General features: G+C 50.8%; 3 protein-coding genes across 11 annotated transcripts; 2 read left to right on the forward strand and 1 right to left on the reverse strand.

Annotated features, from left to right (window-relative positions):
* Positions 1–178: 178 nt before the first annotated feature.
* On the forward strand, positions 179–5,236 carry ALKBH6 (alkB homolog 6). Of its 9 annotated transcripts, none has more exons than XM_036346071.1 (7): positions 179–289; positions 1,051–1,126; positions 1,424–1,492; positions 2,860–2,920; positions 3,395–3,441; positions 3,617–3,733; positions 4,805–5,236. In XM_036346071.1, the coding sequence occupies exons 1-7, from the start codon at positions 231–233 to the stop codon at positions 5,066–5,068; spliced, it is 693 nt and encodes a 230-aa protein (XP_036201964.1). In that variant the 5' UTR covers positions 179–230; the 3' UTR covers positions 5,069–5,236. The 9 variants fall into 9 exon arrangements, with proteins under 9 accessions (XP_036201964.1, XP_036201962.1, XP_036201963.1 ...); XM_036346069.1 differs by having other exon boundaries at positions 180–289; positions 3,290–3,441; XM_036346070.1 differs by having other exon boundaries at positions 180–289; positions 3,290–3,441; positions 4,855–5,236.
* Positions 5,237–6,138: 902 nt separating this feature from the next.
* Positions 6,139–9,961, forward strand: SYNE4 (spectrin repeat containing nuclear envelope family member 4). Its single transcript, XM_036346079.1, has 7 exons — positions 6,139–6,322; positions 6,873–7,016; positions 7,212–7,391; positions 7,480–7,728; positions 8,486–8,563; positions 9,220–9,267; positions 9,372–9,961. The coding sequence occupies exons 2-7, from the start codon at positions 7,002–7,004 to the stop codon at positions 9,567–9,569; spliced, it is 768 nt and encodes a 255-aa protein (XP_036201972.1). The 5' UTR covers positions 6,139–6,322; positions 6,873–7,001; the 3' UTR covers positions 9,570–9,961.
* An 8,535-nt stretch (positions 9,962–18,496) lies between these two features.
* Positions 18,497–19,763, reverse strand: SDHAF1 (succinate dehydrogenase complex assembly factor 1). The gene is given in 2 exon segments (XM_036346619.1): positions 18,497–19,191; positions 19,194–19,763. Coding segments are annotated over 2 exon segments (351 nt in total). The 5' UTR covers positions 19,510–19,763; the 3' UTR covers positions 18,497–19,156.
* Between the last annotated feature and the right edge of the window lie 1,115 nt (positions 19,764–20,878).

Genomic DNA, 20,878 nt, shown 5'->3' on the forward strand with positions numbered 1-20,878 from the left:
CAGCGTGGACAGGTTCGGTTCTGGAGCTGATTGGTCGGTGCCACAGGAAGCTGGGTAACCGAGGGTCCCCAGTGGCTCAGAGGCCGGGAGGCGCAGCCTATCACTGGACGAGGGTGAGGGGGCGGGACAATGTTGGGTGAGAGCGCCAATTGGGCGGAAGGCGGACCCTTCAGGCTTGTGAGAGTTCCCATTGGTCTCAGGACTCCTGCGTCGGAAACGCGGGGGAGGAAATGGCTGGGAAAGGAAAAGGGGTGTTGAATTTGGATATTGGTGGGGACATTGGTGGACGGTCAGTTTTGTGGGTGGCGGAGGGCGGGAATAGGGGTCTGAGGGTGGGGGTCCGAGGAGCGCAGAGTGTGGAGTGTGTGTGTGTGTTAAGGGGGGGGAGGGGGCGGGCGGCTCGGGGATTCAGGGAAGAAAGAAGGTTTGAGAGGAGTCAGGCGCAGGGCTTTAGGTCCAAGAGCGCTGCAGTGAAGGGGTGCGCGGGAAGGGAAATCTGAGGGAGTCCAGAGTGGGGGGATCCAAAGAGACAGAATGGATGCGTCAGAGGAGATTCAGTTTGGGTGTGTTCAGAATGTGGCATCTAAAAGGGCTTGAGGCAGGAGGAGCCCATAGGGACTCCATCCTGAATGTTGTTGGAGAGCGAGGCTCAGGGTTGCAATCTGGTTGTTAGGAAGGGGTCTCAAGTTAAGATGTTTAAAGGGGCTCTGGGGGTGCAGCCCTAGAGGCTGTGAAGCTATTGAGAAAGGCTCCCAGTGGGGTCAGAGGATGTTCTCTGTGAGAGGATGTTCTCATGAGAGAATAAATATGTGTAGTTTGATAGGCTCATGGTAGATGGAGTTTGGATGTTCTGGGTGCTTACTGTGTCCAGGCAAAGTGCCTGGGAGCTCACTGGGTGGCTTTGAGAGGCTGAGGACTCAGGTTTTAGAAATTCAGTGAGTTTGGTTAGAGGTCTGAGCTGAGGCCCTGACCCATGATAGAGCAGAAAGTGGGACCATAACCTGAGGGTAGGAGGCTTGGTGACCTTAGCATATTCTCTCCTCCTCACAGGATCGGGTGCATGGAGTTGGTGTCAGAGGATCAGGACTCCAGGGTCCCAGCCCTGGAACCATTCAGGGTGGAGCAGGTTGTCAGGACTGGGGGTGCAGAGGGTGAAGGTGGGAGGACTGAGGGTGGAAGATAAAGTGGAGATAAGCAGGCTGACTCTTGGTTTGTGAGCTGGGACTGCTCCCTCCGGGTTCATTCTTCCCCTATCTCACTCCCACTTTCTATCCCCAAAATGGGCATTGATCCCTCAACTTCAGGCCCTGGCCTGTCTGGGAACATCCTAAGCCTCACTACAGAGGGAGGGGGCTGCTCATCATTGCTAGGGTCCCTGTATAGGTCAAAGGGTACCAGTTTCAGGGGAATCTCTCCATCCTAGGCACCACCTGTAATCTACTATGTCCCTGACTTCATCTCCAAGGAAGAGGAGGAGTATTTGCTTCGACAGGTGACCTCAGTGCCCTTCTGGTCTGTTTTTCCCATCTTTCCAGATCCTTCCCCAAATCCTAGTTCCTGCTTGAGAGCCCCTGAGGCTATAATGGAGATTCTGGCAGGAAGAAGAGTGCCACCCATCCCTCACTCTCAGGACCCACTGGGCCTGTCAGAAAGAGCTTTTCCCAGGAAGCTTAGGGGAAACCAAACTGATTCTTAGAAATGAAGTGATTATTATGGAGCTCAGATTTCCTGTGCTGAGATAGGCCAGTCCAACTTCCAAAACAAAGATGTTACTGAGATCAGATTCCTTGTGCTAGAATAGGCTGATACACGCCCAGAGCCTCAGAAACGCGGAAGTTACAGAGCCCATATTCTCTGTTCTGAGATAGCCCACTCCTGCTATTTTAGAGAAAAGGAGATTATAAATATAGACTGAGATAGCCCAGTTCAGGCCTTTGATGTTTGGGGAATGAAGAATTTTTAGTGCTGAGGAAGCCCAGGCCTCAGAATGTTACAGAGTATACTCTTTCCTCTGCTTAAATAGCTCAGCATAGACCCAGAGTCTTGGAAACAAGATTTCTCACACAGACCACCTGTGCTGAGGTAATCCAGTCGTATTCTATTTAAGGTTTGGGGAAAGAAAACTTTACAAAGGTCAGTCCTTGCACTGGGACAATCCTTTGTAGCCCCAGAGCCTTAATAATAGAGCACACACACCCACACACAAAAAATAATAGAGCACAGTTCTTCCCTGTGCTGTTCCAACTAGTCTTGTCTAGGTTGAGTCCCAGGAAAAAGTTAGTCACAGAACACAGACTTGTGATGAGATAGCCATTCCAGCCCCATAACCATAAAGGGAACAAGGAGATTACTGAGTGTAGACTTCTTGAAGATGGCTCATTCTAGAACTTTGGGATCTTGGCAGTGGAGACTTTTCAAAGTACTCTCTTTGCTATGCTGAGATAGCCTAGTGTAGTACATCCTCCTTCCCCTCCTCCCCTCCGCCTCCAAGGTAATAGAAATAAAAGGTCCCAAAAGTTAGACGATTCTGAGATAGCCCAGGAAATTACAGGGTGCAGACTATTTGCTGGGCTAAAAGAGCCCAATGCAGGCCAGAGTTCTAAGTAGATTCAGACCGAGGTTGTGTAGCCCTGGTTCCTTTCCTCAATCCCAGTAGACATAGGTGGGCTTTGGGCCTAGCAGCAGCTGCCACAGGGGAAAGAGCAAACAGCAAAATCTTGGGAACACTCTATCTCAGGAAACCATTCCCACAGATACTGAGATAACCCTTTTCCACCCCAGGTAAAGACCTCTATGTTGGCCTGGGTGGGAGAATCAGAGCGGTCCTGAAAAATGAGTGACCCCCTCCCCACCTCCTAGGTCTTCAATGCCCCAAAGCCAAAGTGGACTCAGCTCTCTGGGAGGAAGTTACAGAATTGGGGTAAGTGTTCCTGCCTGGGGGCATGGGTGATTTAAGGATGTGGGTTAGAGCAGGTGCTTCAGGTTGGTTAGTCTTAAGATATTAGGGGGCCCTTGAAGGTTCAAGGGGTCCCAAGGGCCAGGAGGATTCAGAAGTGTCAGTAGAGATTCTATGGGATTAGGAATTTCCTTATAAGTTGGTGCTTTCAAATGTTCCAGGAAACCTTTGAGGCATCAGGAAACCTTTGAAGGGTTGGGTGGTGATCTCCAAAGAATCAGGCATCCCTGAGAAGGTCAGCGTGCTACCAAACCTGGTGATATCATGAGTGAGGGCTTGAGGTGCGAGGGCTCCTTGGTTAGGTGCTCTCAGGACCCCATTGCCCTCCTCCAGGTGGGCTCCCACATCCCCGAGGGATGGTTCCTGAGCGGCTTCCTCTGTGGCTTCAGCGCTATGTGGACAAAGTGTCTGACCTCAATCTTTTTGGGGGTCTCCCAGCCAACCACGTCCTTGTGAACCAGTATCTGCCTGGGGAGGGCATCATGGTAACTACACATCCTCACCCCAACTCCCAGACCTCTGATCCATCATGGGGCAGGCCATTGCCACACACCCCACCAGGCATTCATCTCCCTGTCCCCACCTGGGAGGCCCCCTTGAACCCTAGAGGGTGCGGGGGGTGGACTCCTGCCCTGTCCAGCCCTGGTGCCCACTCCCCAGCCCCACAAGGACGGGCCACTGTACTACCCGACCGTCAGCACCATCAGCCTGGGCGCCCACACCATGCTGGATCTCTACGAGCCGCGGCAGCCAAAGGATGAGGACCCTACAGAGCAGGTGGGCCCTGGGACGCTGCCCCAGTCACTTGTGGGCACTCTCACATCCCACATCCTCTAAGAAGCCCCAATCCCACCTGCCTGCAAGAGACCCTTGATAACCTCCCAGATACCTTCCCTGTCCCTCATAGAATGCAACCATGTCTTCCCAGACACCTATCCCATCTGCTTGCAGGGTGCCCTAGAAAGCTTGATATCCACAGATAATCCCTATACCCCTACCTGCTGATTGAAATGTCCTGACACCCTGAAGATCCCTTGGCCCACATGTTCAGAGTGCTCCAGTAGCCCAATGTCCACATACCCCATGCAGGGTTCCCCAATACTCCAGCAGACACTGATAGCCTCAGATACTCCAACACCATTCATTTCTGAGTGTCCTTGACATCCTTCCAGATATCCTAACTCTCTCTGCCTACTGTACAGAGCACCCCAACACTGACCTCCCACACCTTGGCACCTGGCTTGCTGCTCAAAGACTCCCTAGATAGCCTGACTGTCCTCTAGGGCTGCTCATGACAGCAGCGTCCCTGACCTCTTTCTCTGAGTGATGCATTTCTGACACTACAGTGTTCACAGAAATCTCCCTGGACATCCTGACCCCAGCTGCTGCTTAGGTCGCTCTGTAGTGCTGCATGCTCCTGATTACCCCAGATACCCTGCCTATTGTGCCAGTTTCCTCAAAAATCCTGATGTCTGCAGATACACCCAGAATAAACCAGATCATCTCTGCCTCATTCCGCTTCCCCATCCCGGCCCACCCCAACTCCTGACTTCTGTCAAGCCCTCAACCCAGTTCCTTGTGACCACTGATACCTTGGTCCTAGCCCCTTGGAGATCCCAGCTGCAGCCTAGTCCCTCCAGAGAGGGACTGCTGACCCTACCCTCACCCCGTTCCCTGTAGCCCTGGCTCTGGGACCTGCTGATTTTCACTCCAAAATGAGGGGCACACTTGCCCCTCAGTCTTTGTCTCTGGGGACACACTGACCCTCGCTCCCTGACTCTCAAAGTCTGCTAACTTCTTCTACCCTTCTACTTTTGGGGACACACTGACCATTTATACTCCCCGCAGCCCCGGCCCCCACCCCGGCCGGCCGCCTCGCTGTTGCTGGAACCCCGCAGCCTCCTGGTACTTCGTGGCACTGCCTACACACGCCTCCTCCATGGCATCGCAGCGGCCTGTGTAGATCCACTCGACACCGCCTCTCTACCGCTCAACACTGCCGCCTGCCCATCGGCACGGCCTGGAGCCCACCTGGTCCGTGGCACCCGTGTCTCGCTGACCATCCGCCGGGTGCCCCGTGTGCTGCGGGCTGGACTGCTCCTTAGCAAGTGACGCCTGGCCCCAGGACCTGCTGGGCTTCCCGGACTATCAAGTTTCGGACAGCTGCAACCCTGCAACCTTGAAACCCTGGGGAAGAGGCGGGTCCCCTGAGTTATTTTCCCAATAACTTTGTGGGAACCACAGAAAGGTTTCATTTCAAATAAACCAACAAAAATCTTTCTTTGGTTTTGGATTGGGGTGGAGGGACAGATGCTTGTGTTCTTGAGAGGTGCTGAGTCTGGGACCCTAAATGGTGTGGGTCCTGGGGGTCAGAAGAATGGCTCAGATGAGCCGGGCAGAATCCAGGACTCTTGAGGGGGTAGGATTATACCCCATTGGGTGGGTTGGGGTGAGCTTAGAAAGTTCAGTTACTTGTTTGCTAGGGAGTTAAAAGTTGTGCCACTGTCACCTGAGCTGGCATCAAGTTACCTGGGTCCAGGTTTCACTTGAAAGGAGGTAAAGCTGAGCCTGCTCCTGGGCCTCCATCTGCCTGGGGCCTGGGTGAGTCCTGTGGATGTCTGAGGGGACACCACTGTCTAGGAAAAGGCTGGATACCTTTAAGTTAGCTGATTTTGGGAGTCGGAATGAGAGTTAGTGTGTCCCTAGAGACTGAGGGGTAAGTGTGCTCCTCACTTTGGAGTGAAAATCAGCAGGTCCCAGAGCCAGGGCTATGGGGAATGGGGTAAAGGTGGAGTCAGCAGTCCCTCCAGAGAGAGGAACTAGGCTGCAGCTGGGATCTCCAAGGGGCTGGGTCTGGGACCAAAGTATTCTCACTGACTCTATCCCTAGGCCCCCAACTATGGCCCTGCCCCCATCTCTGGACCCTGGACCCCACTCAGAGCCCCTCAATCATCCCCCTGGAGCCCCTAGAGAACTGGACATTGCTGAACCCACCGTCTGCCCTTCTGAAGAGGAAAGACTCAGGTAGGAGCTGGGGCTTTTGAAACTTGGGTCCTAAAGGGGTGACGGCAGTAGCAGGGGCACTTTGAGGGTAAGAGGTACTGTGGCTCTGATCACCTGGGGATGTGGGAAAGGAAGCTGGGGATGGGTAGGCTAGAGTGGATAATGGGCACCTAGGTTCACCCAAGGGTCTGCCAATGCCTCCTACCTCCCAGGCCAGAGCAAGCCCAGACACTGGGGCAGGGCTCTTTGGATCCTTCTGAGCACTTACAGGGTGGGCTGAAGAACACTGAGCCTACATCTGGTCACCCCAGATTGCCAACGCCTTCTTCCCATGAGGACGCCACTGGGGGCAAACACCGTGAGGTGAGCTGCGGTAACCCAGGCCCCTTGTGCCCCCACCTCCTCTCTTTCCCCTAGAATCTAGCCTCCACACGGGGATGAATTGATGATTCTGGAAAAGTGTTGGGCACCTGTGGAGGGAGGGACACTCTATAAATGATTCTTTGTCAATCATTATAGAAATATTTTAAACTGAGAGAGAATTATTTCATGATTGGCCCTGGTGCAGCCTCATTCCTTGTAGGGGTATCCAGCTCCATCACCCCCTCCCAGTAGATGCACTGCTGGTGTTCAGTGAGGGGCTGGCATAGCAGAGTGACCCTCAGACCTCCAGGTCCTGCATGTCCCAAGTTTCTAGGAGCTTTGAAAACCTTGAGACTTTGAACTAGAAGTCCCCAGGCCTTCCACTGGAAAGGACTCAAGGTGGGAGCAGCCCTGGTGCAGAGCCAGAGATGGACTCTGCTTCAGAGAAGCATCCAGAAAGGAGGAGTCTGCAAAAGAGGGGTGGCAATGAGAGTGGGGACAAGGTTTTGGTTGGCCCATTGGCACTGACTCAGCCCTTTGTGTTTCCCAGAGCCCTATCTCTGGCTGGGAGGTATTGGAGGCTGAGCAGGACCGCCTGCACCTTTGCCTATTGGGCCTGGGTCTTCGGCTGCAGGACCTAGAGCGAGGCCTGGGGCCCTGGACATTGGCCCAGAATGGGATGGTCCAGCTGCAGGTGGGCAATGGGAGGCCAAGGTATGGGAAGGTGGGCAGGGCCTCAGGAGGGGTACCAGCTCCCTTGGGTGAAAGATGGGTTTACTCCATGTTCTAGGTATCTGGGTAGGAAGGGGCCATGTAATTCCAGGTCCCAGGTTTCTGGTTCCCCTGGTGTATATGGGGATGGTGGTGGTGTCCAACCATGTGTTCCCAGACCCTACAGGCAGACCTACGTGGGACAGCTGAGCGTGTAGATGCACTGCTGGCGTTCAGTGAGGGGCTGGCACAGCGGAGTGAGCCTCAGGCCTGGGCATCCCTGCAGCAGGTCCTGAGGGCCCTTGGAGCCCACCTAGACAGCATCTTCTGGCGGTTGTGGCGGCTGCAGGCCCAGCTGGTCAGCTATAGTCTGGTATGGCCCAACCTGGTGATCCCCAGTCCTGGTGCCAATTTCACAACCCCCATGACCTCTGTCCTCTGACCAGGTATTCAAGGAGGCCAACACACTGGACCAGGATTTGGAGATTGAGGCGGATTCAGACTGTCCAGGACCTGGTGGGATCTGGGGCCCCTGGGAACCCAGTAGTCTCCCCACTCCTGCAGAGTTAGAGTGGGACCCAGCAGGGGACATTGGGGGCTTCGGGCCCTTGGGACAAAAGACAGCCTGGACACCAGGGGCTCCCTGTGAGCTGTGTGGCCACAGGGGCCCTCAAAGCAGGGGACAAGGCCTTGAGGTGAGAGCAGGTGGGGGACATCCCCACCCGGGCACCCACAGGACACCTCTGTGCACCTCCTAGCAGGGTCCTTCCCTTCCAGGGCGATCTTGGTTCTGCCTCTCCCTCTGCCTCTCTCTGTATCTTTCTCTCTTGGCGTGTCAGTGCTTTTCTCCCTCCCTCCCTCTGTCTCTTGGTTTCTGTATCTTCTCTGTCTTATTCTTTCTGTTTTTCTTTCTCATCCATCTATATGTACATTTCCTTGTTTCCTCTCACTCTCCCCCTTGCTCAATCCGCTACAGCCACACTAGCTTCTTGGCTCTTCTTTAAACATTCCAAATTCACTCCCATCTCAAAGCCCCAAGATGCATGCCCAGCTTGCCTCCTACCTTCATTCCAGTCTCCCCTCAAGTGTCACCTCTTCAGAGAGGCCTGCTCTGGCCTCCAAATATTATCCTTATCCTCTTACTTTATTTTCTAATGGCACTTACCACATCTTGACATTATACAGACTTTGCCTGTTTCCATTGCCACTGTGTCCCCAGCTCCTTGAACACTGCCTGGCATGTAATAGACACTCATTAAATATTAGTTGAGTGAATGAATGAATAATGTTTCTCCTCTCAGGTTCTTTGGCTCTGCCCTGCTCTTTGTGTCTTCCCAAGATCCTTCTCTTCCCCCAGCATCACATCTCTGTGACACCCTCTATCTTGGCCCTTCCCCAATCTTGTGTCTGTCACTGGTTGTCCCAGGACCTCACAACTCTGTCTCTCCACAGGACATATTCATGTTGGGTCTCAGCCACCGGAAACACTTAGTATGTCACCAAAGACGCTCCCTGCTCCAGAAGTCTCAGGTCAGCTGGTCCTCAGTTAGGTATATCAATTTGGGCAAGTGACCCAAATTGAATTACACAAAAGAGGGGATGCAATTTTTTCATATTACTGAAAAGTCCAGGTACTGTTGAATTCAGGACCTCTAATGCTATCAGGGCTCAGACCCTTGCTCTTGAGATTCTACTTCCCCAAGGCGGATTCCTTCTCAGCAAAATGGCTGCCCCAGTAGCTACATACTTTCTACTGGTTACCCACCCAAGAGGAGAATGCCGCTAACTTACTAGCAGCCAAGTCCCAGGGCTGATTCCACTCCCCATGGGTCCTGAACCAATCACAGTGGCCAACCTGATGGAAGGCTCTGATAGGCCATATCTGGGTCATATGTCTAATCATGGAAGTGGAGGTGTACTGTTAGGAAAGTGGGGAAGTCTGACACTCCCTGCACATCAAATTGAGCCCCTGTTACCAGGAAAAGGGGAATTGGTTGGAGGACAGCCACGGAAAGACATCCACTATACTTAGAGATATTCCAAGCCCATGAGGGGCCCTGGGGAGGAAGGGGGTGCCAGGAATGGAGGAGAAATAAGCTCAGCCCTGTAGGTCTATGATAATAAGGGAAAGTCCACACTAAGTGTCCCTTCCATGTATTCTGCTTCTGGTTACTATCTACCCTTAGGACAAGAAGAGTCAAGCATCTTCCAATCTCCAGGATGTGATGCTGGAGGTAGATTCTGGGTGAGATGCCTGGGAGATGGGTCTGGGGGTGTAGGGAGACAGGGCTCATGATGGCAGCCCACTGTATATTTAACACTGCATTTTCCTTTACAGAGCTCCTACTCCTGTATCCAAGTGGCCCTTGACCTTCTTCCTTCTTCTCTTCCTTCTCTTGGTGGGTTTCACATTGCTCCTGCCCCAGTCAGGGAGCCCCTGCTGTTCTCCTGCCCGACTGGCCAGGACACCTTACTTGGTGCTCAACTATGTCAATGGCCCCCCCCCAATCTGAGTACACAGTCCAGACATATGTAATAAATGGTCACTTGTCAAAGGATGTGTTTTAGTCCATTTGGGCTGCTGTAACAAAATAACAGACTGCATGGCTTATAAACAATAGAAATTTATTTCTCACAGTTCTGTAGGCTGAAAAGTCCAAGATCAAGGCATTGACAGATTCAGTATCTGGTGAGGACCTACTTCCTGGTTCATAGATGGCTGTCTTCTTGCTGTGTCCCCACATGGCAGAAGGAGCAGGGAGCTCTTGGGTTTCAAGAGATTAAGGGCAATAATCATTTCCATGAGGGCTGTATCCTCAGACCTTATCTCCTCCTAAAGGCCTCACCCCCTAACCATCACATAGTGGGTTAGGATTTCAACGTACATATTTTAAAGGGATACAAACATCAGTCTATTGCAGAATGTGTAGATATTGGGTGCTTGAGTACTCAGAATCTAGGATACAGCCCTGATATATCTGGACAGCCCTCTCCACAGATTTCTTTGCCTTGAGCACAGAATGCAGAACTGAATCAGCCCATTAGATCCTGAGACAAAGATGCAAGCACAGGCCATATCTGGGTCATATGTCTAATCATGGAAGTGGAGGTGTACTGTTAGGAAAGTGGGGAAGTCTGACACTCCCTGCACACCAAATTGAGCCCCTGTTACCAGGAAAAGGGGAATTGGTTGGAGGACAGCCACGGGAAGACATCCACTATACTTAGAGATATTCCAAGCCCATGAGGGGCCCTAGGGAGGAAGGGGGTGCCAGGAATGGAGGAGAAATAAGCTCAGCCCTGTAGGTCTATGATAATAAGGGAAAGTCCACACTAAGTGTCCCTTCCATGTATTCTGCTTCTGGTTACTATCTACCCTTAGGACAAGAAGAGTCAAGCATCTTCCAATCTCCAGGATGTGATGCTGGAGGTAGTTTTTTTAGGAGGTGATCCTAGGCAGTTTGGTAGGGGTCTGAGGAAGTGAGCCAGGGAAGGGAGCGCTGAGCTGGTTGCTGCTTTGGGAACTGGGAGCCATCTCACTAGTGACCTGTAGGAGACTGTGTAGAACACATTCAAAGTTATTCTACCCAAGAGTCAAATTGGCATTTATGTAAACAGCTCCCATCTCTCATTCCTTCCTGAAGTTGTCAACTCCCCAGAACTTCCAGCTTCTCCTGTCTTTAAAGAACCCTCAGGCAGAGAAGCACAGGTGCTTTCCACAGGAAGCTAGAAGTATGTACAGAAAAGGTGCAGGTGGTAAGCAGGCTGCACCTGCTGTAGCCTCTGACCTGCATCTATACACGTGTTTGGTTCAAACATTCTACATTGTGGGCTCCCAGGCTGGCCATCACTGGTGCAGGGTGTGAAACTTCTTCCATGAGTCATGATGACAACCAAGTGGAGTTTCCAGGGCTCAGTCCTGGAGGCCAGTACCCAGCGCCAGGTGTCTAAGATCATCCACTTCCCAGAGCTTAAAGAGTTGGGACAAGAGGTGGAACAGAATCAGACTCAAGAACAGAGCCTTGTGCTAGGCTCCTGGATGTGCATTTAGATCTCTTCTTTAATCCTCACAGCCACCAAATGATATGTCCCCAGTTAACAGAACGGGAAATGGCCTCTAGTGGGGAAGTCACTGAGGACACACAGGGAGCAAGTGACTGAAGCCTAGTCACCACTGATTTAAACAGAAATGGGATTTATTTTTGTGGGTAACTGAAAAGTTAGGGACTGAAAAAACAGCTGGGTCCGGGGGCTCAAATGATAGCTCCATTTCTCAATTCCTTCCTCTGATCTGACTTCATTATTATCTCGTGGTGGCCAGAGTATCCCTTAAAACCTCCAAGCGTTCATCCCACCAATTTGGTAGCCAATAGGAGAGTCATTCTTCCCTTACAGTTCCAAAGTCCCAAGGCTGTCTCCTTTGGCTAGTCACCTGCTTTCCTGTGGGCTGCAGTCAGCCCTGCCTGAAATGTGTACTGAAATAGAGGAAGGAGTGGATCTCCAAAGAAGATGAAGCGCTTACCTGAAGGGGGGATGGACACTGAAGGAGGAGGATAAGGAAGCAGCAGATTCTGGGAGACTCCAGGTTCAGGGGTAAGTCAGGATGCAAGTCTGGGTCTGCCCTGTTTCAAATGCCAGGCCAAGTCTCTGTACCCAACCAAGGAGGAGGCAGTCTCCCTGGAGCCACCATAAATAGGGTGGGCAGAGTTTGGGCAATATTGACCCTACTGATCGGGTAATGGAGCAAATGTGTCATTCATCCATTCGTTCATTTAATATTGACTGTTTCCAGTAAGCCAGGTCCTGTTCAAAGAATAGGGCAATGACAGTGAATTCAGAGGCTAAAATTCTTGACCTTGGTGGGGCTGATTTCTACAGGGGAGATTAATGGTAAATAAAAGCAACAGATGAAATATGTAATATGTCAGATGGTGATAAGTGCTAAGAAGAAAAACTAAAGTGGGCAAAGGGAAAGGAGGTACAATTTTGGGTGGTTGAGGGAGGTAGCAGGGAGATAATTACGTCATTATAGCAAACTATAGTGAGGGAACAAGCCACATGGACTCCTAGAGTAGTGCTGTCTAATCCTATATCAGTGATAGTGAGCCTTTTGAGCTCGGCGTGTCAGCATTGTGAAAAACCCTAACTTAACTCTGGTGCCGTGTCACATAATGAAATTTTTTGATATTTGCAACCATAGTAAAACAAAGATTTATATTTTTTATATTTATTTTATATATTTAAATGCCATTTAACAAAGAAAAATCAACCAAAAAAATGAGTTCGCGTGTCACCTCTGACACACGTGTCATAGGTTCGCCATTACTGTCCTATATAATAAAAGGCAAATATGCAAATAGACTGAATGCAGAACAACTGAACCGATTGCTATGATGTACACTATGTACATCATTGCTATGATGACCACCAGGGGGTGTATGGAACATGGTGGGCATGGGCAGCAGGTGGCAGAGCGCAGAACATGGCGGGTGTTGGCTGTGGCGGGATGGTGGAGCAGGTGAGCAGGAGCACCAGACCAAGGTGGGGCACCGGTCACTGTCATCGGGGTGAGCCTCTGGTGGTTACTGAAAATTCTTTGCTCCCATGCGCCACGGTCCCGCCTGGTGCTCCCACCTGCTGCCAGTGCTGGTCCTGCTCACACCCGCTGCCGGCACTGGAGCCTCCATTCGCACCCACTGCCAGGACCAGCCCCGCTCACACCCACAGTGTCACCAGTCCTGATCGCTCAGCACCGTCAGCCGGTGTGAGCAGCGGGTGTGAGCGGCGGGTGCGAGCAGCGGCTGCCAGCCCCAATTGCTCCTGAGGACTTCACCTCCCCCTGCTCCTGAGTGGGGATCGGGGCCAGCAGCTGCTGCTTGCACTTGCTGATGGCGCTGGTCCCAATCGCTCTGCGCTGTCAGCGTGTGGGAGCTGCAGCAGCCAGAGGGGGGCTGCTGGCAGACAGGGGACCAGGGCTGGGCCAGGTGGGAGGGGCCAGGCGGGGGGTGCAGAGGATGGGCTGAGACCCGCCCCTGTGCCCACCACAGTCTCGTGGCCCACAGTTCCTTTCAAGATGCACAAATTGGTGCACTGGGCCCCTAGTATATAATAAAAGGCTAATATGCATATCGACCGAACGGCAGAATGACTGGTCGCTATGATGTGCACTGACCACCAGGGGGCAGATGCTCAATGCAGGAGCTGCCCACTGGTGATCAGTGTGCTCCCACACTGAGCCATGCTCATGGCTGGTGAGTGCAGAGGCGGTGGTGGGAGCCTCTCCCACCTGCGCAGCAATGCTAAGGATGTCTGACTGCTGCCTAAATCGTCAGTTGGATATCCCCTGAGGGCTCCTGGACTGCGCCCTCCCCTCCCCCAAGTGCACGAATTTCATGCATGGGGCCTCTAGTAGAAATATAAAGCGAGGCATAAAAATAATTTAAAGTTTTCTAGTAATCACTGTTAAATAATAGAAACAGGTGAAAATTAACTTTAATAATTTATACTTTAACCCAATATATACAAAACATCAATTCAATGTGTAATGAATATAAAAATACATGAGGATTTATAATCCATTTTTCTTACTATCTTTGAAATCTGGTGTGTATTTCACTCTTTATATAGCACATCTCAATTCAGACACTTAATTTCCAACAGATTAAATAAAATGTAGTCCTACCCAAAGAGGTTGTATTTAATGGAATATTTTACATGGCTTCTCTTTTAAATTTTTAAATTACTTAAAATTTTTAAAAAATTAAAAATTCCTCAATCACAAGTATCTCTCAGCTACCATCCTGGACAGTGCAGACCTAGAGGAAAAGCATTCCAGGTAAAGGAAACAGTAAGTGCAAAGGCCCACAGGTAGGAGTGTGCTTGGCACATGGCAAGGCTAGTGTGGCTGAAGTGTGAGTGCTGGAGGGGGAGAGTGGGAGGAGTTGAGGTAAGAGAGAGGTTATGGGGCCAAATCAGGTGAAGCCTTGTGGACCACAGTGAGGACTTCCAGTCTGAGTGAGATGGGCGTCATAGGAGTTTGTTTCGTTTTTTCAACTTTCATTCTGGTACTTTTTGAACTTGTACAAAAAAATAAGGAACAGCATTACAGGTCCTTGTGGACTCTTCACCAGCTATAATCATTACCAACTCAGGGCCAATCCCTTTAATCCTCCCAGGTGCCCACTCTCCTTTCCTAAATTCTTCTGAAGCTTTACCAACAATTCAGGAAGCGTCTCCAGATCAGGATTCTGTTTTAAAATTTAGTCACAATTCTTTTATTACCATAAAGAAAATTCTAGTCATTCCTTCACATCATTAACACTGGATGTTGCTGTTTGAGGGTACTGAGCAGGAGTGGTAGGAACTGTCTTCTTTAGGGACTGTGAGTTTCCCAGAATTCCCAAAGGCCCCACTGGACCACCTCATGCATCTGGCTTGGACCCTTGGGACAGCTGAGTTTGTGACCTAAGACAAGAACATATTCTAGTAACCTGTCATTCCCAATAGGATGAAAATCAGAATCTGCCAGGGAAACCAGATGTTATTTTTTCAAAGGTCAAAAATACATAACTTTAATTTATTACTTATTTATTGTTAATCCTCACCCAAGGATATTTTTCCATTTATTTTTAGAGAGAGTGGAAGGAGGGAGGAAAGGGGGAGAGAACATCAATGTGAGAGAGACACATCGATTGCTTGCCTCCCACACCTGCCCCAACAACAGGGGCCAGGGATAAACCTGCAACCCAGGTATATGCCCTTGACTGGGAATCAAACCATGACCTTTCAGTGCTCAGGCTGATGCTTAACCACTGAGAACACCAGCCAGGGCTATTTAAACTAGTACAACAAACTCCCATATATCCTTTACCCAGATTCACCAATTGTTAACATTTTGCCCCATGTACTTCACTACCCACCCTCTCACTAACATGTTTACATATGTGCATATATAGGGTGTCCCCCAAAATGTATGTACACTTTGAATAAAGGCAGTGTTTATTAAAATACATTTCATTTTCAAAATTGAGCTATCAGCTGTAAAGTGTATACATTTTTTTGAGGACACTCTCTATTTTGGAACCATTTGAGAGTAAGTTGTAGACATGATACTGTTTGCTCCTGAATATTTCAGTGTGCAGTTCTTAAGAATAAAGGCATTCTCATACTCAGCTAGAGTGCAGTCATCAAAATTGGAAAATTTAACAACTCAATTCAGTTTTGTTTTTTTTAATCCTCACCCCAGGATATTTTCCACTGATTTTTTTTTTTAGAGAGTGGAAATGGGAGAGAGAAAAAAAACCCCACTGATGTGAGAGACACATCATTGGTTGCACGGGGACTGAGCCTGCAACTGAGGTACATGCCTTTGACTGGACTGGAACTCGGGACCCTTAAGTCCATGAGCCAACACTCTATCCACTGAGCCAAACCGGCCAGGGTGATTCAGTTCTATTATTAACCCATAATCCATATTCCAAATTATTCCAAAATTTCTAGTAGTCACAAACAGTAGAAACAGGTGAAATTAATTTTAATATTAATTTTTTAATATTGCTGTAAAATCTTAGATCAGGAGATTCTTATTTAACAAGGGGTTGAGAAGCAACTGACCCTGTGCCTTAGCAGAGTAAAAAACACAGCAGCAGCCCTAACCAGCTGCTCCATGGTTAGAGCATTGGCTTGCATACTGAAGGTCACGTACCTCATTTGCAGGCTCTATCCTCGTCCACGGTTGGGGCCCATGCAGGAGGCAACCAACCAATGTTTCTCTCTCACATTGATGTTTCTCTCTGTCTCTCCCCGTCCCTTCCACTCTCTCTAAATATCAACGGAAACATTATCCTCAGGTGAGGATTAACAAAACAACAAAAACCATAGCAGACACAGAGTATCAACTGTGGGCTTTACACACAGCACAAGGAGCCAAGGACTTGGGTGAGGTGCTTTATTTAGGACTTGATTCCAGGAGGCAGGAGGCAGGGAGTGGGGAGAGTGAGACAGGTAAGGGGGTAAGCCAGAAAAGGTGCCTATGGAGTGGTAGCCACTGTGGGAAACTGGGGTGGGGGAGGGGTGGTTCTTCTGAGGATCCTATAGAGCAGTGATTCCCAAAGTGGGCGCTACCGCCCCCTGGTGGGCGCTGCAGCGATCCAGGGGGGCGGTGATGGCCACAGGTGCATTTGTTTTAACTTTTTTTGTATTACCTTTCTATTCTGAGTTCAATAAATAGTTTCATAATTTCAAACTTGAATGTTTCTAATTTACACCTTTCTCTACTATATTTTACGAAAAAGGTAGGAACATTAATACATATATCTTTCTGTTTAATTGCTATTAAAATTTTAAAAAAATTAATTTCCAGGGGGCGCTGAGTAATATTTTTTCTGGAAAGGGGGCGGTAGGCCAAATAAGTTTGGGAGCCACTGCTATAGAATGCTTGTTGCACTCTCTGGACCAGACAACCGGAAGGCTGGGGCACTCATCCAGTGACTGATATCCACCATAGGCTGAGAGCATTAGCTCACCTTCCATAACTCTCAGAAAGCTCTCAGCAGAGGAGCAGAGATGCCAGGGCTCAGGGCCAGAAACTGAAAGCCTCCCTTTTCAGCTGTAAGTGAACTGAAGTAGGCAAGAGGGTCCTGAGGTTGGATAACATCATCTGACACAAGATGTACTTAATTCACTATATCATCACAAAAGTCACATGAGAGAGGCACTATTATGATGTCCATTTCACAGATAAGGATGTTGAGGCACAGAGGTTAAATCACTTGCCCACAATCATGTAATCCATGTTGGAACTGGGGTTCAAATCTAGGCATTCCAGTTCTGGAGTGCAAGCTCTTTAAAAATCTTTTTATTTATTTATTTTATTTTATTGATTTCATGGAGAGGGAGAGGGAGAAAGGAAAAGAAACATCAATGATGAGAGAGAATCATTGATTGGCTGCCTCCTGCAAGCCCCACACTAGGGATTGAACCCACAACCCAGGCATGTGTCGTGACCTCCCAGTTCATAAGCTAATGCTCAACCAGAGCCATGCTGGCCAAGTGGGAGTGCAAGCTCTCAATCACCACTCACCTCCAACCTCAAACCAGGCATTCCCCTTCCTTATCCTCTCTACCAAGCAAACTCTGTTCATCTGCAATAGCCCAGTGAATGTCTCCTCTCATGATCCGGGAGCCCAGCCCCAGTGGAAACTCGCTCATCGCCTGCAGTGCTGCCAGAAGCTCCCATCCTGAAGCTTGTTAGGTCACAAGATCTGGACCAGGAGTGAGCAAGAGGGAAAGATGGCAGATGCAGAGGAGACAATAGAGGCTGGATGGGTCGGACTCTATCAGCCGCTTTGACTTTTGCTTTTACTGAGATGGAGCCAGGGCAGGACTAACAGGACCACCCCGATGAAAAACACTGAGGCTAAGATAGATAAACAAGGTGACAAAGGGCCTGAGAGAGGTTAGGTGAATATTAACCAGAGACAAAGCAGAACTAGAAGTCAAACAGCCTGTGCCCTGGGGCACCCCAGGTCTCACCTGGGACCCTGCATTTCTCCCCTTTATCTCCTCTAGCCTATCCTTGCCTTCTGGTAGAGTCCTTATAATTCTTCAAATTTCAACCCCACTTTATAACTATTGGGTACCCACTGGGATTAGGGAAGAGACTTTCTCTTCTGTCCATCTTCCTATTGGTTTGAGGTCTGGGTTCCTTTCCTAAGGTCCTCCCCCTCCTTTCAACTGCATCTACTAAGAATTCATCTGCTTCCCACTGAGCTGGGTGCAAACACATCTCAGGATTGCAAAATGCAGTACCCCAAAGAATGTCTAAAGTAAGCCCATACTGGGACATGGGAGAGGTTCTGCCTGTGGCCTATGGTTCCATCTCTCCTCCCCAAACCCTGGGTCTTGCTGACAAACATCCAAATTTGTCCTGAGGCTGGACTCCTCAATCAGGCTTAAGACCCCTCACTATTGCCTCAGTGGTTACCAGCCAGACCTCAGCTCTACCATCGCTTCTCTTGCCTCCCTATTCTCCATTAAAGAGCCAACTGGGGCCAAAACCGGTTTGGCTCAGTGGATAGAGCGTCGGCCTGCGGACTGAAAGGTCCCAGGTTCGATTCTGGTCAAGGGCATGTACCTGGGTTGCCGGCACATCCCCAGTGGGAGATGTGCAGGAGGCAGCTGATCGATGTTTCTCTCTCATTGATGTTTCTAACTCTCTATCCCTCTCCCTTCCTCTCTGTAAAAAATCAATAAAATATATTTTTTTTAAAAAAAGAGCCAACTGGGGTCTCTCATGGATCTGCCCAGGAGAGAGATCAATGCTGTTTCAACCAGTCTGCCAGTCTACAGGGCTCCAGAGGGGAAGACAGCTCCCAACACCCATTCCTCCCAGAGAGTCACTTCTTGATGTGCCTCTTCAAAAATCCCCAAACACATAAAATCTTTAAGACCACCGACAGGAAGTAAGCACATCCCCAACTTTATTCCATTTGTTTGACAGTCCTGAGGGTGGAAGGGTGCAGGAGTCAGGGCTCGCCCTCAGAAACAGTAAGTGTAGAGGTCTTGAGGGGTCTTCAAATGATCAGCTGGGATGAGACCCTACTCCCTTCCTCCTAGTTCGCTGCCATTAGTGGGGAGAAAGTTTTCCAAAGGGCTTCTCTCCGTTGTCCACCAGGGCACCTTCTCAAATTCCTCAGCAAAAAAAATCTGCTGTTATCAGAATTAAATACAAAGGCGGGGGGCGGGGGGGGGGGGTGGTTCAGGAGCCAGAGGTGAAGAGAAGGGTGTTTCAGTTTCTTTCGGTCCAACGGGGGCGGGGGCGGGGGGGGGGGGGGTCCTGGCTCCCATGCCTTCTACTAAGTAGCTCTCAGCTTGACACAGTCCAGCCAGCGGGCGACGCAGCCCGCCCCAAGCTCTCATGAAGGAGTAAAAGTTACTACGAATCGTACAAGGGCAAGCATATCTTGCCATCCACCATGGTGGTCTTTAGACCCGACATCGCCAGGACGGCTCTCCGATTCCCCCATCCATCCAGCTAGTCTCTCAAGACCTCTCACCTCCCATCATGCGGGTTCCCTGGCCCCACCACACCGTTCCCCTGCTCCATCTGAGCTCTTCAGCCTGTCACCGTCCACCCGGCGGGGTCTCCGGTGACTCCATTCGAGAGGGTTCCTCGAATCGTCACTCTCCTCAGGCGGAGTCGTAGGGGCCCCCGCTTCGCCGGGCTCCTCGTTGGCGCCCTGCCGGCGCTCGAAGGCGTCCAAGGTCTTGGCGTGGCCCGAGCGTAGCAACTGGAGCTGGCGCCTCCCGCGGCGGTACAGGTATTCGATGCGCAGTACGTCGGAGCGCGGCAGGCAGGCGTGCTGCCGAAACTCGGCTCGCACCCGCGCCTCGGCCCCCGGCTTCCCGCGCCCGGCGCGCAGCAGTTCGCGGTACAGGCTAAGAACTTGCCTCTGCAATCGGCTGGGCCGGCTCATGGCAGAGCTGGGCCGCGGGCGCGCGCAGGCGACGGCCCAGAACAGCGGAGCAGCAACCCGGTTGGCAGGAACGCGGGCGCGAAGCACTGGGTACTTCCGGTCCGCTCACTAAAACCTCCGCCTCCAGCCTCCCGCTGTCCGGTGTTGTCGCGCCCCATTGGCTGCCGCTGCGGCTGCGTCACAACGTCGCGTGAAGGGGCGGAGCTCCTGGTTTGCCGGCCTGCCCCTTAGGCAATAGGTGTCCTTGAGGAGACTGCAGTTCTGAGAACCCGGAAGAGAAGGCGATTGGCGGCTGGGGTTCTGACCTAAACTCCTGGGTCCTGACGGAGGAGGGAGCTAGAGGTTAGGGCACTTGTCCGTCCCCTCTTCCAGGCGCGGGGGCACTGGGAGAGAGAAGACAGGCACTACCATTTTTTGGTCATCGTCATTGTAACAATCTCGGGAAGCTCCGTGCGTCGCTGGTCCCACCCCTGGGGACGTGCCGAGAAACGTGGTCACGCAGTTAAGTGTTGGGTCACGGAGGGCAAGGCAAGCTTCTCGGTGATAACGGGACGACAAGCAAAAAGGTGTTGGCTCCAGGCCGCCAAAGGCAGCCTGTGGCGCACAAGTTGGGATGACGGCATCCCCCGCCCGGAAGGACGGGGTCGACGGGTCGCGGGGCACTAGGAGGGTCCTCACCAGCTGTTGAAGCCCCAACACGCCTGGAGCACATCGACTAGGCTGGCACCCCAAAGTCCAGGGAGTGTCAGATCCTCCGCTGCAATTTCATTGTAGTCACGCAGGCTGCCAGGAGGCGCCCTGGTAGCTCGGGGGAGACCCGCAGGCCCCCAGCCCCCAGGGGCTCCAACACCACCCAGAGCGTGGGGGCCCCTCCATGGTAACTCTGGAGGCCTCCGCCCAGCGTGCAACCACAACCCCGCACCCGGGGCAGTTCACCTGCAGAGAGAGGAGGCGAGTTAGGGGCGGGGAATAGGCCGGGAGTTCGGGAGTCAAGGGGCGCTCAGAAACCACTGTGAATCCTGCTGGTGTCTCTATCAGAAATACATCTCAAGTCTTTGCAATCGGAATAAGATCTGGGATTTGCTTTAAAATCCCCCAGCATGACTAAAACAAAAAGAATGAGAGGAAAGATGGAAGCAAGAATGGTAAAATTTTTGTAACTATAACGGGGTTTCATAACACTATTCTCTCTTTTGTGATGCTTGAAAATTTCCCTAGTAAACACTTTCCTAAAAGGGAGCTTAAAAGGAAAAAAAAAAACCCGAAAAAACTCTGGATATTAATATAATATGATGCAATTGATATTTTAACAGAGTCTCACCTAATTTTTTATTTATGTAATGCATTTCTTTAAAAATAGTGAATATTT

This window comes from Myotis myotis, unplaced genomic scaffold (genome assembly GCF_014108235.1).
Source record: "Myotis myotis isolate mMyoMyo1 unplaced genomic scaffold, mMyoMyo1.p scaffold_m19_p_19, whole genome shotgun sequence".
NCBI classification, from domain to species: Eukaryota; Metazoa; Chordata; class Mammalia; order Chiroptera; family Vespertilionidae; genus Myotis; species Myotis myotis.